At 33.7% G+C, this 18,829-nt stretch overlaps 7 protein-coding genes across 7 annotated transcripts; 2 read left to right on the forward strand and 5 right to left on the reverse strand.

Annotated features, from left to right (window-relative positions):
• Positions 1 to 459: 459 nt before the first annotated feature.
• DFA_01503 (TRAUB family protein) lies at positions 460 to 2,165 on the reverse strand (the record flags this gene model as incomplete). Its single annotated transcript, XM_004359410.1, has 4 exons — positions 460 to 1,015; positions 1,101 to 1,210; positions 1,290 to 1,836; positions 1,927 to 2,165. 4 exons carry the CDS (start codon positions 2,163 to 2,165, stop codon positions 460 to 462), a joined length of 1,452 nt encoding a protein of 483 aa, XP_004359467.1.
• Positions 2,166 to 2,507: 342 nt separating this feature from the next.
• On the reverse strand, positions 2,508 to 4,257 carry psmC4 (26S protease regulatory subunit 6B; the record flags this gene model as incomplete). Its single annotated transcript, XM_004359411.1, has 5 exons — positions 2,508 to 2,680; positions 2,768 to 3,218; positions 3,338 to 3,671; positions 3,777 to 4,024; positions 4,228 to 4,257. The coding sequence occupies 5 exons, from the start codon at positions 4,255 to 4,257 to the stop codon at positions 2,508 to 2,510; spliced, it is 1,236 nt and encodes a 411-aa protein (XP_004359468.1).
• A 532-nt stretch (positions 4,258 to 4,789) lies between these two features.
• DFA_01505 (uncharacterized protein) lies at positions 4,790 to 6,620 on the forward strand (the record flags this gene model as incomplete). The annotated part of the gene is made up of 5 exons (XM_004359412.1): positions 4,790 to 4,870; positions 4,982 to 5,085; positions 5,271 to 5,398; positions 5,780 to 6,122; positions 6,266 to 6,620. The coding sequence occupies 5 exons, from the start codon at positions 4,790 to 4,792 to the stop codon at positions 6,618 to 6,620; spliced, it is 1,011 nt and encodes a 336-aa protein (XP_004359469.1).
• Positions 6,621 to 6,990: 370 nt separating this feature from the next.
• Positions 6,991 to 8,554, reverse strand: DFA_01506 (uncharacterized protein; the record flags this gene model as incomplete). The annotated part of the gene is made up of 6 exons (XM_004359413.1): positions 6,991 to 7,352; positions 7,453 to 7,641; positions 7,713 to 7,866; positions 7,949 to 8,133; positions 8,237 to 8,436; positions 8,478 to 8,554. The coding sequence occupies 6 exons, from the start codon at positions 8,552 to 8,554 to the stop codon at positions 6,991 to 6,993; spliced, it is 1,167 nt and encodes a 388-aa protein (XP_004359470.1).
• Positions 8,555 to 8,842: 288 nt separating this feature from the next.
• Positions 8,843 to 10,257, forward strand: DFA_01507 (uncharacterized protein; the record flags this gene model as incomplete). The annotated part of the gene is made up of 2 exons (XM_004359414.1): positions 8,843 to 8,896; positions 10,183 to 10,257. 2 exons carry the CDS (start codon positions 8,843 to 8,845, stop codon positions 10,255 to 10,257), a joined length of 129 nt encoding a protein of 42 aa, XP_004359471.1.
• Positions 10,258 to 10,501: 244 nt separating this feature from the next.
• On the reverse strand, positions 10,502 to 11,527 carry DFA_01508 (uncharacterized protein; the record flags this gene model as incomplete). Its single annotated transcript, XM_004359415.1, has 2 exons — positions 10,502 to 10,527; positions 10,891 to 11,527. 2 exons carry the CDS (start codon positions 11,525 to 11,527, stop codon positions 10,502 to 10,504), a joined length of 663 nt encoding a protein of 220 aa, XP_004359472.1.
• A 234-nt stretch (positions 11,528 to 11,761) lies between these two features.
• On the reverse strand, positions 11,762 to 18,764 carry pwp2 (WD40 repeat-containing protein; the record flags this gene model as incomplete). The annotated part of the gene is made up of 11 exons (XM_004359416.1): positions 11,762 to 11,952; positions 12,178 to 12,331; positions 13,177 to 13,330; positions 13,406 to 13,698; positions 13,774 to 15,874; positions 15,967 to 16,066; positions 16,206 to 16,397; positions 17,014 to 17,046; positions 17,506 to 17,758; positions 17,831 to 18,523; positions 18,606 to 18,764. 11 exons carry the CDS (start codon positions 18,762 to 18,764, stop codon positions 11,762 to 11,764), a joined length of 4,323 nt encoding a protein of 1,440 aa, XP_004359473.1.
• Positions 18,765 to 18,829: the final 65 nt, after the last annotated feature.

Below are 18,829 nucleotides of genomic sequence, written 5' to 3' on the forward strand. Positions count from 1 at the left end.
TATATTATACATGTATAAACAACACATTTAAATCTTTACCTTTTCTCGGTCTGTGGAAAAAAAGAAATGCTCTCCAACTTTCTATGACCAAAGAGAGAGTGTGAGGAGTGAGAGGTGAGAGAGTCGAAAAAAAAAATTATTTTTTTTTATTTTTTTTTAATTTTTGTTTTTTTTCAAAACGACGAATCGTGAAGAGCTCGAGATTAGACCAACAAGTCTCGTTACGAACAATGCCTGTCCTTAACAACAACAAAACGAGTGGCACATCCAATCCCTCGATCCTATCTCCACCACTTTCTTTTTTGGATTCATCATCCAAATATTAATTTGATTTATAATAAATAGATATAAATATTATTATTATTATTTCATTGATACTACTACTATATTTTCTGTGTTTATTTTTAAAAATGATAATATATTTATATTTATATTTATAATTATATTTATATTATTTATTTAAACAGAAGAAGAAGCCATACCAAATAAATTATTATAAAGTTGTTCGATGTTCCAGTCTGGTAGAGTGGATGCGACTGGTGGCATAAAGTTTTCAAGTTTTGGATAGACGTCGTAACGAATGGCTTTGTTCTTGTTGATTTTGTTGTTGTTGGGACGTGTTTTGGTCTTCTTTTTGATGATTTGTTTGGCTTCTCTGACATAGTCCATATTGTCATTACTACTTTCGATTTGTTTCAAAAGGATTTGGTAAAAGTCGGTATCATCAAATATCTCTTCGTCATAGAAATCCAATTTATCGGGTGTTGTAGCGGTTGTTGGTTTTTGTTCTTCTTTCTTTTCTTCTTGTTGTTGTTGGTCCTCTTCACCAATGATTCTATAAGTAGATCTCTTTAATTTGGTTCTACGTTGCAAACGTTCAAAATCATTCAATGTATTGTTAATTTGTGCAAGGATTGGTTGATTGATAGACTTTAAATTCTTTTTAGTTGTATCTCCCGAAATATTAACTCTATTATTCCAATGTTCAATCGTTTCATAAGAGTTTTTCATTAATCTAAATAAATACAAAATACCAAACAAATAATGGTTAATACAAATAACAAATAATTTCCAAATCAAAAGCATAATAATATTCTTACCTTTGATTTTGTTCATCTATTATTTCCCATATTTGATTCAATGGAGTATCATCTCTTAATCTCTTTTTACTCTTATTTTTTTCAATTTTTGGATTTCTATCAATTAATTCCTAAATCAAATAAAAATAGAGATTAATATTATTGTTTCTAATTTCTAATATATTTTGATTTGATTTGTTTACTACATACAGTTTGTAAATCAAATAAAGTTGATAATAAATGTTTAGCGGTATTTATAGTTTCGGTCGTTTCCATTCTTAGAGGTGCGTTCATTTGAAGCATCAATTTGTAGTTTTCTGGTTTTGGGAATTTGTTTACACTATTGATACCTCTTTGAAGATGAATTCTAGAGACGAGGAGATCGTCGTAGAGATTGGTTTGGTTTCTTGCGTGAATGGCCTTTTCAATCTCTTCATCTTCGTCTATTCTATTCATCAACTTCATTGAACCTTCTTTTCCTTCTTCACCATCTTCGTCTTCGTCGTCACTCTCTTGATTTTGTTGTTGTTGTAATAGTGCAAACAAGTCATCGGCTCTGTCTACATTGTTTGATGAAATGTTTCCAATTGCACTATCGATAAATTCAAAGTCTTTATATCCATCACTATTATCCATCAAGTCATCGTCATCAATGTCTTGGTCTTCAAATGTTTCAGATCTAGTACTCTTTTTACCAACATATGCACCAGTTGTAAATGTTGTTGGCATATCACCTCTAATTCTAACACCTTGTTTACTATAGTAAAAATGTTTTGTTGTAGTTGGTTAGTTTTACTCGTTCACTCTTTCTTTCTTTCTTATCTCTCTCTATCATTCTTTCACATACTTTGCATCAACGATATCATAATCATCTTCATCTTCAGGAGTAGTTTCGTATATTCTATGTGCAGGTGTAGTGTCTCCAAAGTCGACCATTTCAGGGTCGAACGATCTTGGACCATTCTTTGTTACCTCTTTGACAATGTCGTCAGACAATGACGACTTTTTCTTCTTTGTATCTTCATCATCGACCTTTTTCTTCTTGTCTGCTTTTTTATTATTACTCTTTGTTGGTGGTGGTGCCATTTCCTCTTCTATCTATCTATATATCTATATCTTATTAATAATGTATCACACAAACAATGGGGAGCAAAATTCATTCAAACATAAATTACTCGGTCGTTTTTTTTTCAATATTTATTTTTGCCTTGATAATTATTTCCGTTACAATTAAAATGGGTTCCTAATTGATGATTGTTTGTATTGATCAGATGTATAAATATAATTCAAAAGATGTTTGTATATATATTATTATTATTAATGTTGTGTATATTTTTTTTATTTATTACATTTTTTACCATAATGGGAGGAGGGATGGTTATTTTTGTTGTTTTGTTTCTTTTAAGTTGCCGCTGTTCTCTATAATGTTTAAATAGAATAGAAACCAAATTCATGGGTATTCTTTTTGATGGCAGACTTGTAACCTTTTTCGAAATCTTTGGCCAAGATGACATAACGATTCTTTCTGATGGCATGCATACCGGCTTCTTGACAAATAGATTGGATTTCGGCACCACTCAACTTGTCTGGTCTTGAAACGACTAGAGGTAGGAAGAGATAACAATTAAAAAAAGTTAGTTTGTGTTTGTGTGATGATGTTTTCAATTTCTATTATTTCTACTACATACAATCTTCAAGATCAACTTCATCGGAAAGATTCATTTTGGAGGTGATGACTTGGAAGATAAGTCTCTTTTGACGACGATCTGGAAGTGGGAATTCGATCTTTCTATCGAGACGACCTGGACGGAGGAGAGCTGGATCCAGAGTATCTTGACGATTGGTGGCCATGATAACCTTTACATTTACAGAGACATCGAAACCGTCCATTTGATTGAGCAATTCCATCAAAATTCTTTGTACTTCACGATCGGCACCGGTTTGAGCATCGAAACGCTTGGTGGCAATAGCATCGATTTCATCAATAAAGATAATGGCTGGTGCATTTTCTCTGGCCAATCTAAACACGTCTCTTACCAATCTTGGACCTTCACCCAAATACTTTTGTACAAACTCTGAGCCTACAACACGGATAAATGATGCACTTGTATGATGAGCAACAGCTTTGGCCAACATTGTCTAAAAATTATAATAAATAAATAAATAAATAAATAAATAAATAAATAAATAAATGAGAAATAACAATGTTAGTAATTGTATGTATATGTGGTTGTGTGATTGATTAATTAATTATTTACCTTTCCAGTACCTGGTGGACCATACAATAATACACCTCTTGGTGGATCAATACCAATTTGCTTATATAGGTTGTGATGAGTGAGTGGGAGTTCAACGGCTTCACGCATCTCTTGCTTTTGAATATCGCTACCACCAATATCGGAATAACCTTCGGTTGGCTTTTCATCGGCACCCAACAAGTGAATGCTCGAGTCTGATTCAGGTGGAAGAGTATCAACCAATGCATTTGAATGGCGTTGGAGTGCAACACTGGCTGATGGTTTTAATAATTCTCTATCGATTGTACTAAGGATTCTAACACATAATGTTGATCCAGATGTTGATTGAACAATACTTTTTTTTTTTTAATCAAAATTGATTGGTTAGTTTTTAATCTATATATATATATTTAAGCCTTTTGGCATTTATATATTATTGCTACTTCTTCTTTCTACATACCCATTGTTTGAATCAACCATTTCTAAAAGTTGACCAATCAAAAGTGGTACAGATCTAATACGTTTAACTTCTTCTTGAGCGTGGAGTAATTCTCTCTTTAAATTTTTATATTCATATTTAATATACTCTTCTTGAATGTTGAAAAAGTCTAATTTACTCTCCAAGTTCTTCATCTTTATATACAAATCTTGATCTGATCCATGATGATGGTGATGGTGATGACTTTCATGTTTTGACAAGACAACAGGCTAATTAATAGGTGATAGTTATAGTTACAACAAAGAGGTGGTTAGTCAAATGCTTTGTTCAACTATTATTATAATAAGAGATAGAGTCTAGTATTCTTTCTCTATCGATCCTATAGTAACACTCTTTCTTTCTTTCTTTCTTTCTTTCTTTCTTTCTTTCTTTCTTTCTTTCTTTCTTTTGATTCAGTGTTGATGATAAATACCTTTTGTGGGAGTAAACCTAATTCCTCCATTATCTCTGTTATTATTTCTTAGGTTATTTAATTAATAAAATGAGGTGGTGCGATGTTCATCTTTTGATCTTCAACTTTTTTTTAATTTTTTTTTCTTCATTATTTATTGATGATTTTATTAAATTATATTTAATTATTATTATTATTGATTGTTGTTGTTGTTGGAGATATCTTTATCAGACAGCTTGTATATGTTAACATATAGACACAGAGATATATACATCCAACAACGGATACAAGGATCCTTGAGACTTTGCTATTATGATTCATTCATTGCACTGCTACTGATCAATAAGTCCACTACTGGCATTGACTAGATACCTAGATAGGTCTTCTTTGTTCAATATTCGTAGATCTAATGTTGTCTATCATTATACATAGTTGTGACAATACAACCAAAAGAGTACTCAATCTAATATTACACATCTTTAATTAATTAAAAAAACTGTGATTCTGAGCAAGTTTGATGAACCCGATTCACTTTGCTTGTTGATCTCTCAATTTTCATATGATTCAAACCAGAGACACAGGAATGGCAGATAAAGATAAAAAGGAAAGATCACAGTTGTGGTTATTAAAGAATGCATTCAACACTGATGTAGAGTTTACACAAGTATGTCATCACATCATCAATATTGTATACTTATCTGCTGATGATCATCGGAGAGAAATCGATCAATCATCATCTCAAGAGATAACTAACACCTGTCCTTAACTAATGTAGAAAGAGATGGGTACCAACGTTCATTGGATTCGTCAAATATTAGGATTGATTTTGGGTGTTGCTGCTGGTTTATTGCCATTGACTGGTATCGTTGGTCTTGCTGTGTATGTATAATTGGTTTGGTTTGGGGTTAGGATGATATCATCATTGGTGAATGTGTCATGCGATACATACATACATATCGCAGATAGTCAATGATAGTCATAATCATCGTCATAATCATCATCATCAACATCAACATCATCATACAGTCATCAATCAATGATTATTAACAACCATATATATCTAGCTTTTTCGTTGTCAATGCTGGTTTCACTACAATCTACTACTCCAAGTTTCTAGAGGTTGAAGATTCAGATGTAAAATGGGAGTTGTTCCAAGAGGGTTTCGTAGCTTCTTTTGCAACTTATTTGGTATGTACAACAACAAACAACGAACGTCAGGTCGATGATGCATCATATATCCCCCCCAACAACCACACTCTTTTATCAAATGAATCATCGGATTTATTATTATACTGGCCAATTAGCAGAGTGAGGGTATCGATCCAAAGGACATGACATCATTGGATTTTAACTTTTATTAATTATAATTATTATATAATTATTATTTAATTCTTGGACTACCAACTAACCAAACAAACAAACATTTTAATTAATTACTATCATCAATCTAGGTTTCATGGATATTTTTCTTTAACTTGTTTCAATAATAAATAGGAGATATACAAATATATAGATAACATATAGATATACAAATATACAAACAAACAAATAATAACTTATTTATTTATTCAAGATATGGATGGTATTCAACAACAACAACAACAACAACAACAAAGGGGATCAATTGGTCAACATCAACAACAGCAACAACAACAACATATTTATTCAAGGGATATTGATCAAGATGATAATAATAGTGGTGGTAGCGGTAGTAGTACTAATATGTTAAAAAGGAAGTCATTCCATTTGTCTCCCAGTCCAATGACTGCGGTAGCTTCTTCAAATAGTAATGAACAACAACAACAACAAAGTGGCAGTGGTACAACAACAACAACAACAACAACAAATGTGTCAATGACAAGATCAAAAGATACACAATTCAAAGTTCCACAAGAAAGAAGACCAACTCCTCAAAAGTAAGATTCAACCAACTCGAGTTTTTATAATACTATTAATAACAGATGGATGGGATAGATGGGATAGATGAGATGAGGAGGTGAATGGATGGGGTTTATTGAATCTATTAATTCATTTAAATGGTTTATATATATATTTATAGAGAAAACCAAAATACTGGACGTACATCAAATAATGGTAACAAGGAACAACAACAACAACAACAACAACATCAAGTATCACCAACAAATAATAATAATAATACAGCTACTATTAGTCAACAATTGGATATAATGAAAAGTTTAGAGTTTAAAAGAGATATTGTCTATTTGAATAACCAATTAAAAGAACAACATGAACACTTGAAAAAGATATCATTTAATTTCTCAATCATGCAAACAAGATTAAAGAACCAATTGAACTCATCGACTCTGTCAGAGATAAAGACTGTACATTCCAATCTCCAACAAATCTGTCAATCTCGTTACTCTAATGATCAAAGAAATAATAATAATTAAATAAACGGTAAAGAGCAAAAGAATAAATATAGAGTAAAGAGAGATGTAGAACGTATATCGATATTAAATTGACATTCATGAATAAACTAGATTTATAATCATATTTTTCTATTTTTATGATTCTTTATAATGGCCAAATGTACATTGGTAATACTTTGAAAGTAAAAATTTTATTATTCACAAGGCTCATTTGGTTGGGCCTTTGATTTGGAAAATATTGTAGATCAAGTATAATAGTTGAAAAGTTATACTTGTTGTATTGTTGGGAATGATCCGAATGTATAGTAGTAGTAATAATTTAATCTGATTTCTGTCTGTCCGTCTGGCTGGTGCATTGATATTATATATAAAAAAATGATAATGGATTGGATTATCGACTTGGAAGTTTTGTACAAAATGGTTTTAAATTGTTGGTGTGGAATTTAGAAGGGGCATGATTGCCTATATAAGAAAAAATAGTATTTGATGATGATGACAGTGATGGAGTTGGTAGTATTGGTTGGTTGGTGATTCTAATGTCGGGTGTGGTGGCCTGTGAAAAAACAGATTGCAAGAGTTGACCCAAAAGTTTGCCACTTTCTTCGTAAAACTTGTCTTGGTTGGTACCTTTGACCATCGACCATCCATTGACATCACACACATACGACACTCCATTGGTTCTCAATATATCAAATCCACAAACAAACTGATTAAACGCATTATTAATTCGTAATGATAATGATGTTTCCTCGTCTAGATTGAAAAAAAGAAAAGAAATTAGAAATATTAGAATAAAATGATCTCAAGCAAAATGGTAAACAACTAAACTTTGTTTGTTTAAATAAATATATACCTGAAAGTAAAGTAACAGTTCTCATTTCTCTTCCTAAATTATTTCTTTCTACATGTCCATCAACAGACGGTGATTTTCTCAACTCTGCATATGCCATTGCTGGAGTGGAATATACTTTTACATCTTTGGCATCGTCCAATTCTACAAATTCTTCATATACATATGATCCATCTCTTCTTATAGAGTTTACTATAAAGGAAAAGAAACGAGTTAATAATAAAGGTCTATAAAATTCTAACTAGATTTTTCTTGGTAATTACAATTTGGATCAAAACAACTGGAATTATCTCCAACTTTTCTAAATAATTTTCTACAACCGCCACCTTGTGACATTGGGTAATAAATACAAATATTATGATCTTCGGCATCAAATGGTTTTTCAACAAATGGTTTATAAATTCTTTCTCCCTTGCACTAGTTTTAAAAAAAAAAAACGTTATATTAATATAAAGAGAATATTTAATAAAGAGAGTGAGAGAAATTGGGACATATTTACTTCTATATAATCATCATGTTCAATAAATTCAGATGAATGATCACAACATGTTGAAAATATTTTTTTGGGTGTTGGTATATTATGTTTTTCTAATACTTGGTAAACCTTTTTTCTATTTGTCAAAAGTTTTTGTGTCTTTAAATTATTAACCTCGTATGGTTTTCTAAGATCACAATAACTGATTGCTAAATAAATAAATAAAAAATAAAATAAAAAATATAAATAAATAAATATTGGATCCAAAGGAAAATAAATCTATAAACATATGTTTTTTGGTCTTTTACAAACCCTTGTCTATTGGAAATCCTTGTGAATAAAAACAAAGGAATGCATCACAAATTGGCCAATCCTCAATAGGGGATTCAATATTTTTGGATGTAAATATATTGATTTGGATATCTTGAAACTTTTGAATCTTTTGAATGAAAACCTTCATTGGTGTTGATCTTAATAAAGTTAGTTGATTAATAAATGGATGGATGGAATTTCTATATATATATTTATAAATTTCCATAAATTTTTTACTTACTTTACTTTGTCTTCCATTGCACATATTCCCAATCTAATTGGATGATCCAATGATGAAATGAAATTGGTAGTTGTCATTTTTTGTTGTTTGATATATTATATAATTTATAAAAAAAGTATTGTATAGGGATATTTATGGAATAAATCTTTTTCTTTTTTGGAATGATTGATTTTCTTGGTTGTGATCACTTGTGGATTGTTGTGGATATATATTTACATAAATTAAAATACAAGGTTATATATATATATATATATGTATATGTATATGTTGGTATGGGTGGTATTGATGTTACTGTTGTAAGGAAGAAGGAAGTGTGGTATCAGTGTTGCTATCGATTATATTATTATTTGAAATGGCAATTAACAATGACAATTAATCGTAGTATGAAATATTCGAGTAATGGTATTGTTGCTTTCTATGTATGTATGTATGGTAGCAGTAGGTAGTTGTGGTGAATTGGTTGGTTGGTTGGTTGGTCGGTCGGTAAGTTCTAAAATAGAAATATATGGATAAGTTATATGAAAGTCTTTGTTTATAAGCTAGAGGGCGGTGATCAACGATGAGTGATGATGATGATAGTGGTGGTGGTGGTGGTGGGATTCATAAAGAAATGAATCAAGTGTAATTGATGTTGATATTGTCCGATTTGTTTGTTTGGTTGATTGATTGGTGTTTCTCGATTAGACAGGAGTGTGATTGTCTTTTTTGGTTATCTCTCTCTCTCTCTCTCTACAACTACTGTCTATATTCTATATGGTCCCATCCAATAGATGCGGATCGTATCGTATGTATCTGTATCTACTACTAATAGTAGTTGTGTGTGTATTTATGTATGTTTGTATGAATGTGTGGACTGATTGATGGATGAGGAAGAATTACTATTCTTGTTGTTGGTTGTCTGGTAGGTAGGTAATCTCGCGAAATTGAACTGATATTAACTGCACACCACCACAAAACTAGTTTGTGGTCGATGGATTTGTGAGGGGGGTAGGAAAGTCGCAAACGCAACGATCGAGATAACGGTGGTGAGAAGGGAAGGGAAGAGTGTAATGGTGAAGGGAAGGGAAGTAAAGGGGTATATGTCTATATATATACTAGTAGTAGAATGCTATAAAAATGCAATTGTATGCGTATAAAAATAAGATGAATGAAAACGAAATAGGATTGGACTATTCATAAACAACAACAATTGCACGAAAAAACAAAAATAATAATATCGCTTTGCTTTGGGATTCGTCCTTTGGAAATTTCACGCTTTCATGAAATTGGTGTGTTTCTCTCTTGACAGTTGGAAACCAGTGTTGTGATAGTTGATGGGTGCTCCATTCAATTTGAATAAATATCTGTCTGTCTGTAATTTTATTTTACTTTTTATGGATAATCTTGTAATTGGCAGGTAGTAGAGTAGAGATAATAAATTAATGATTATAGTTAAATAACAACAACTTAAAAAAAAAAGTGGCTTTATTATTTCTTGTTTTGAACAAAATATAAGAGAGAGGAAAGGGAGGAAAATCATCATCGTCCGTCATTAGTAGTACGTAACTGATGGATGAGTAAGATGAGGAGGATGGGAGATGTGAGGATGAGGATGTGGAATGAACAAATAAGTGGAGGGGTGGTGGATGGTGAGATGGGTGGGGATTGATGATTACTGTTGATTTTGTTTGTTTGTTGTTTGGTGGTTTGGTTGTTTTTTGTTTAGTCAAATTCTTACAAACTTAAAGTTCTAGATTTTAGAGTGTTGTGTGAAGGGAGGGGTTGGGGTAATCGATTTTAATTAATAAATAAAGAGGAGAAATGAGTGATTTGATTTGAGATTATTATTATAACGATCCATCTGATGGTACGATGATTCAAATATATATAAAGTATGATCGATAATACTAGTAGGATTTAAATATTAATATTATTATGAATGAATATGAATGAAGAAATGATTAAAAAATAGTCTAGTTGTTTTGGTTGATATTTGGGTGAGAGTGGTGAATAAGAGAGAGAGAGAGGAAGGTTTTTTGAATTGTTCATGAAAATGGTTGAAAGAGATGATCTATAAAATAACAAACAAACAAATAAATTAGTAAACATGAGCTGTCAAACTGAGCCAGCCAGCCATACAATATACTGTGCCAGTTTATAAAAGTAATTTTTTAACTTACCAAATAATATTTTAATTATTTTTCTGGAAATGTGAGAGAGGGAGAGATAGTGTAAAATCGGTGGATTGGATAGATGGATAGATGGATAGAAGATGATTGGATTTAATCTACATAAATCTCTTCTCTTTTCTTTTGAACTTGATATGAAGTGGTGACAGTGGTAGTGCCTCTGGGAGTGGTTGGGAGTGGAGCGACTGATGGGAATGCGCTAAAGAGGTTGACCCACTTGAACACATTCTTTTTTAATTTCTTGCCCCGTGGCGAGTCGACAGCATCACCATCTTCATCAACCAATTCTCTTTCATTGATGTCATAGTCGTCATTGTCGTTGTCATATGCATAATCCTTTAAATCTACACGACCCTCGTCATCGTCTTCAAAATCTTCGTCGTCGCTACCTGTCGTATCGTACGAGTCGTCATGTTCGGGCTCTTCCTTTTTAGGAGCCAACAAGCCAAATAAATTACGAGGAGTACGTGGACTCTTGGATGGTGTCTTGGGTGTTTGCATAGGAGAGTCAGACTCTGCAATGTTTGGCAGCTTCTCAAGTGGCAATTTCTTGAGACCATGACCTTGGAGTGGAGGACGGTCTCCCGATGGCTGTGCACTTTGCATGGCATTGAATTCAGAGGCACTCATTCCACGAGAGAGTGGTGATGGCGAATAGAGCTTGATGGGTGGCGTCGAAGAGTCTGGCGAGCGCGACTTTAGAGATGGAGTCATATTGTTGGGTGTGGAATTGACACTAGTCGAGGGTGTCGAGTTGACCGACGATGATGGAGAGGTGGCTCGTTCGGTTTTACATTCTGCTTGTTCATGGTTGTTTTCGTCTTTCTTTTTGGATTTCAAATCTCCCAATGATTTTAATCTCTTGATAATTGGTCTGACCATTTTTTTTTAAAAGTTATTTGAATGGATAAATATAGATTTGATCTTTAATTATTATTATTGATGTTAAAACAAATAAAATAGATTACAATAATAGAATATATTATTAATGATAATAATGATTAATCAAGTTGATACAGAAATTATTAAACGATTAACTTTTTTTGTTTAATATTGAAATAAATAATAATAATTGATATAAATAATAATATTAATTGCTATTTATAAAGGTTATAATTATTCGTTGTGTTGTAGATGATGTTGTTGTCTTTGTCGTTGTTGTTGTTGTTGTTGTTGTTGTTGTTGTTGTTGTTGTTGTTGTTGTTGTTGTTGAGTTGCGTTGCTTAAACAGCCGTTAAATAATATGGATGGATGAATGAATGGATTTAAGAATGGAGTAATGATGATTAAAAACTCGGGTAACAGTGCTGGTAATGGGAAACGGAAATGTATGGTTCAGATGTCCCTTTTTAATATATAAATATATTTTAATTATGTGCTGTTGAGAATGTTGTAAATTTGATTTGAATGTTATTTATAGGTTTCCAGAGCAATAATGGTGGTGTGGAATGGGAATGGGAATGATAGATTGATTGATAGATAGATAGATAAAAAAACAAAAACACAACACTAATCCTTCTTTTTGCTAATACAATTATTATGATTTGATTGATTGTTTGATTGATGATGTTGTGCTTGGTTTGTTTGTTTGTTTGTATGCATGGTCACCATCCAATATGTACTTTGTTCCAATGTTGTTTGGGGAGTTGTTTCGGTGGTTAGGTTAGTTGGATGGTTGGATGAGGACTGTGATTTAAGATAAAGAGCTTGCAACAGAACAGAGACATGCCATTAACACACACATCCATCCATAAGAGGTGGTGCTCGTCATTCAAAACGATCAACAACTGTGGTGCTGGTTGGTGGTGGTGGTGCTATCGAGACGTGGTGGTGGAGTCTATTATTAACACACTGTGTTTTCAATCCAAACACACTCACACACACACTCACACACACACGCGGGAGGAGGAGGAGGATGGGTCGAGCTAAACCAGATCACTTTGAGTGATCAGTCTAAGAGTCGACGGTCGACTACCTACTTCTACAATGGTGTGTATGTATACACACATGTGTCAGCCGATCATTCTATTCAATCATCATCATCATCAACCTATGCAAGGATCTCTATATCACCACCCCTCAGGGACGGTTTCTGTATCTGAGTGTGCCTCCTTCTAGTTGAATCAACTCGAGATCATCAACAATAAACAACAAAAACTTGAGTTTTTGTTTTCTCTACTGATCAAAAGAGGAGAAAACAAAGTCAACCAATCAAAATATTTACCACATGGAAAGGAACTACTTTTTCGTTGATCGTCTAAAAAGCTAATTGTAGTTTTACAAGTAAACAACAAAAGATATTCCAATCGAATCGAATGTCTTTTAATTATGTTAATCATTCAATGATGATCAATCGGCTGATTCCCAATGTCAAAATTATTTAATTAATTATCTCGGTTCCTTTTGGAAAATCCTCCTCGGTAATCAATTTTGATTGATCTTTAACTTAATTAATTAAAATATATATTTTATTTATTTATTTATTATTATTATTTTAATTTGTTTTGTTTTTTCTTGTGATTGTTTTGAACAACTTCTTCTTCTTCTTGTTCCTCTTCTTCTTCTTCTTCATCATCATGGTGAACTCCATTTCCATTTGATTGTTTTTGTGTTTGTTGTTGGTTAATATTCATCAAATTTGATAATTTCTCAAAGTACTCTAAAGTGTATTGATTTTCATCACATCTAAAAATAATATTAGATTAATTAAAATGAACTAACTTCCTTATTGTTTGTTTGTTTTGTTTTGTTAATACTTACACCTTTGATAAATCATTATATTTTTGGACAGCCAATTTTTGAAGATTACGTAATGGTTCAATGATGGCAAGATAGTTTGTCTTTATATATTTTCCATGGTAAAAGAATAGACATAGGATCCATCTCATTTGAAGTTCGATATGTGGTTGTTTGTCATAATTGAAACTGATGAAATGAATAAGACTCTTGATATGATAGACTGGGAATTCATGGCATACAAATTCAATTTCATCATGTGGAATACTTTGATATACTTCTTCAATTAATTTCTTTTCATTTAATTTGAGACTCATCTAAAGAAATAGAAATTAAATTAATAACAAAAACAATTTGTTTTTTTAGATGATTATTATTATTTTCAAACATACAACTAAAGATTTAAGATATTGTTTTTCTAATAAAGTTTGTTTGATTGTTTCTGGGGTGATGTCGATAGTAAGATCGGTTGGATCAAAGAAGAGAGTATCGTCGAGGGAATAGATGACAATACCATCGGTGGTGACAGCAGACCAGGCACGACCGGTTGGTGAGACGTCGAGGGCATAGGTTTTGATTTTTCTGAGAGTGGAGCGCTTGGAGAGGTCACCCTTTTGGGCACCTGGGAGGTATTTGGTGCGACGCTCTTCGTCCTCGGCATAGTCACCGTCAAGAGTGTCGAGATGGAACCCAAACTCGGACAAGTTGTTGCTCTTAAAGTAGTCCAACATACCGTCGATCGAAAGATTGTAGGTGGTTTGGTAACGCTTCAACAGGATTTGTTGTTCGACGTGGTAGATGCAGATGTACTTGGAGTCACCACCAGCAATCAAGCAGCTGCCGTTGGGAGTGAATACCAACTTGGTAAAGGTACGTCCGCTTGGGTTCTTTTGCACGACATCCTTGGCACTTCTGCCACCCATGATCTCATTCTTTCCATTGATGAATCCGATTTGTGTCCAGTTTTCAGTTTCAAAGATTTGGATGTTTCCGTCGAGTGATGCCGATGCGAATCGCTTGCCGTCGGGGCTGAATGAGCATGTGAGGACGTCAGAGGTGTGTTCGAGCGATTCGAGCATTTGAGCGTCGTTAAAGATGTCCCAAAGACGGACTGTCTTGTCCCACGATGCAGATGCGAGGATATTGTTGACGGGGTTGAACGAGAGGCCGTAAACGGGTGAAGTATGGCCCGACAAGATATCAGTCAACTTGCCAGTCTTGATTGACCACACATAGATTTCAAAAGAGTCGACCGAACCTGCAACGACAATGTCTCCGGTCGAGTCAATTGCCAACGACGAGAATTGTGTCTTGTTTGGCGACACAAAGGTACGGAAGTTACGGTAACGGATCATATCGTATGCTCTAACACTACCATCTAAACTGGCCGAGAACAACACCATTTGTGATGAGACGGGTGAGAACTTGACCACCGATACAGGTGCTTCGTGGTCGGCAAAGGTGACGTAGCAGAATCCAGAGTTGGTGTTCCATGCCTTGACCTTGCAGTCGTCGCCACCAGTGGCAATGATCTGTCCGTCGGGCGAGTAAGCAATGGTGTTCATGTTGTAGGCGTGTCCTTGTTGCTTGAGGATAAATGTCTCTGACTTCCACTCCCACACAAACAGTTGGCCAAGATCGGCACTGCCAATAGCGATCCACTCTCCACTTGGATTGATGGCAATCGAGGTGATCGACGTACCCGAGAGATTCATCGTCATGGCTCTCTTTAACTCATTGTTGGTGTCGATGAGGATGAACTTACCCTTTTGACCAACAACTGCCAATCCAGAGAATGGATGGAATCCAAAAGCAGTAGCTTTAACTGGTCCTGTTGGAACTCTCTTTCCTCTTCTCCAAAATTGTCTAACAACTGGTTCTTTTTTAATACTAGTCTTTTTAACTTGTTGTTGTTGTTGTTCATCTTCATCCTCTGATGCAAGTTCTTCTTCAGAATCTTCCATTTCCTTTTCCATCTCTTCTTCTTCTTCTTCCTCCTCTTCATCTTCTTCTTCATCGTCACTTTGAGCATCTTCAACATCATCTTCTTGCATGTCTTCATCCTCTTCTTCATTTTGTTCATCTTTTTCATCTTCAACTTGCATCTTTGTTGTTGATAAACCATTTTCATTATTTAATAATTGTTGTTGTTGTTTTCTTTGTTTCTTTGAGATGATTTCTTTGAGATTGAATTCCATAGTATCAGTCTTTGTGAATACAATAATCTTCTTTCCATCTTGACTAAAGTGAGCCGACTTTGGAACACGACCTTGTGTTCTCAAGATGGCTTGACTACCCTTTTTCTTTTTGCAGATGGCAATATTACCATCGCTGAGTGAAACAACTACCTTGGTTGAACAAGGTGACCATCCAACATGATTGATTATGCTTTGGAAGGTAATAACAGATAAACGAGTGATTGGTTTAACAACCTTTTCAAGTTTTGGTGAACTATAAAAGTATACTCTTCTTTCAACTGAAAATGCAATCAAACTATTAATATATATGTACATATAAAAGAGATGATAGTTAATACAGTCTTACTCTTATGATTCATTCATCATTCATCATTCATCATTTTTTACCTATTATTTGGTGAGAATTGAATACAAGATGGTGTCTTGTGAAACTTGACAGTACCAAGACAAACATGTCTCTGTAAATTAATGATATATGTTAAACCAGCTACAATAATATATAATGATGTAATGTAATGTACAATTGAAATGAATGATGATAATAAAGTATGAATGAAATAAAAGTGGGTGGTTATTAATACAACTAACTCCTAGCGCGTCTTGTAAAGATGTTGTTTTTATCATACCTTCATCAGATACAATGAGAATCTTTCCAGTTGGTGATATTGCAATAATGTCGATATCTCTATTTGTTTCGACGGGAAGAGTGACAGATGAATTATTTACAAGATCGAATAGAGTGACTCTGTTGCCTACCGGACTGATAAGAGTGTTTCCATCGGGTGTGAATACTATATTTCCCTTGTTATAGACTGTACCTAAAAGATTAGAGAATTTATATCCAAATTTCATCTTTCTTTTAGTTGTTGTTGGTATTTAAAATATTACAACCCACTAATGTAGATAGATAGACAGATAGAGATAGATAATCGTTCGTGTTGCATTTAGCTTCATTTCCTCCTCGTTCGTTTTTTTTTGATTTTTTTGGGTTTTTGGTATTTTTTGTTTTATTGGCCAAACAAAGACAGCTCATTTGCAAGGAGATACCCTCAAATAAGAGGTGTAATTAGAGATTAGTGGTAGGTTACTCTTTTGTTAGGGTTAGAGTCATATATTTGTTCTCAACAAAATTGTAGGGGATTGCTCGTAGATCAAAGGACAAGAACCAGACTAGAGTAAACCTATCTCAATTTAGTATGGTATGCAGATTCGTATACGAAGGCTATATTATTATAAACAGGTTGTATGCAAGTACAAATAAAATATATTGTACTTATACTCTATTTAATATTCATACAAACAATTTCATTAAAAGTATCCAACTATGAAATAAGAATGACTATTAACAAAACAAGAACAACAATCAGACTTTTGATAGGAAGTGTTTTCTGGTTGGGCGTTTATATTATGTGTATATCATCTCTAGGTATTTACATTTCTTGTCAATTTTTGGAAATTTACCGTAAGCTAAATTCGAAATAACATCAAGGTAGCTATCGAGATACTAAACTTTGTATCATTATTGGACGTATTGCCAGAACATATCTTCAACAGTGAATTCATTTATTACTCTTTTTAAATAGATTCATCTAGAATTATAGAGTCATTCTCATGGATCAATGTCTATTGTACTAGTACACTCTGAATTCCTTGGGAAAACATCTGATAGTTGCCAATGACGAATCAGCTGAATACTCAGACCATCAACCATCAATCGCATTCACCCAAATTATATTTTGAAATCTCTTTAAAATTAATTTTGAAACATTAAGAGATTTCTCTTTATAATTTGGGTGATTAGCAGGGGCTCTTAGTACCCACCCATTCAAACAAAAGAAATCTCATCAATAAGGTAATTATAAATATTATTATTATATTTTATTTATGTTTTTTTTTTTTCTATCTATCAAGATGGAATAGAACTACATTGTCCGACAATATATTTCTCTAGACGATTTGCAATTTCATAGTATTGAGTACCTTCTCCATTATAAACTCTACAATTTTCGCACATTCTCTTTAGGTCTGCTTGGAACATGTATTTGGTGATATAGTAGGCGCCAGACGACAACCGTCCACTAATGGTCTGTAAATCGACTGGATCCTTGACGATCGAGTGGTAGTTGGGTGCTTCTTGCTCGTTGACCGGTCTTTGGAACGGCCATGCGTCTGGATGGTCCTTGATGTCTTGCAGTGTCTTGGCCAACAGCTTTTGGAGTAGTGCCAAGTTGGGCTCGTTGGCCGCTCTTACCCAACCAGACTGCTTGATACCTGGTATCGAGTCGATAGGGATAATCTTGCGTTCACCCGGCTTGAAACTTGTCAGACCGGGGTACACAATGTGAGACGTTGAAATCTGTCGTATCTTTTGGTCGACAGCGTCTCTTTGTGCCTTGACCATCAAAGGAATATCGAGATAGTTTGCATTGATGTGAATGACACATTCCATCAAACTACCTCCATCGTACTCTTGAATGAACCCTTTCCACTTTTCGCGTGGTAGGGTAATCTCGTGTGTAAATCCTTGTTTCTGGAAATACTCTATGGCAAAGTTATCGGCAAAGGTGAGAAAGTGAAAGATGCCAGTCTTTTTGTTGTGTTCTTTGAGATGCGTCATCAAGAATGAACCGTAACCCTTGACTTGCTCGCTCGATGTGATGGCACAGAATGCAATCTCTATAAACCCTTGCTCTTTAAAGGGACGGAAGCAAATGCCACCAATAACGACATCACGCTTGATGATCAACAGCGAATGATGGAATCGATCAAACATCAATCGCACTATATATTCTCTTGGCATCTTGGGAAGTTGTTTTGAAAAGACATTCTTCAAATTGACCAATAACTCTGAATTTCTTCCTCCATCATTTGTAATCACTTCAAATCTTAATATACCCATTTGTTTCTCTATTTTTGCTGTTAATTTACTTGGATCTATTCCTCCCTATATTATAAGAAATGATTCATCAAATTGATTTGATTGTATTATTAACTAATCATTCATCTACTACTTCATATATACATACATCAGGACCCAATAATGGTTGTGATGTTACAGGTGTTACTATAGGGACATGAAATGCAGCATTGTGTTCAGCAGCACTACTCGTTGAATGAATAGATACATCTTGTTGTGAGTTTGGTAATTGAACTCCACTACCATTTAAAAAACCTAACTCTGACATCCTTCTTATTACCTTCCTCTCTAATCCTTTATATATACACACACTCCTCTATCTCCTATCTAAAT

Source organism: Cavenderia fasciculata, assembly GCF_000203815.1.
Source record: "Cavenderia fasciculata unplaced genomic scaffold Scf_Dfasci-F-a-25c12.r2-5, whole genome shotgun sequence".
NCBI lineage: Eukaryota > Evosea > Eumycetozoa > Acytosteliales > Cavenderiaceae > Cavenderia > Cavenderia fasciculata.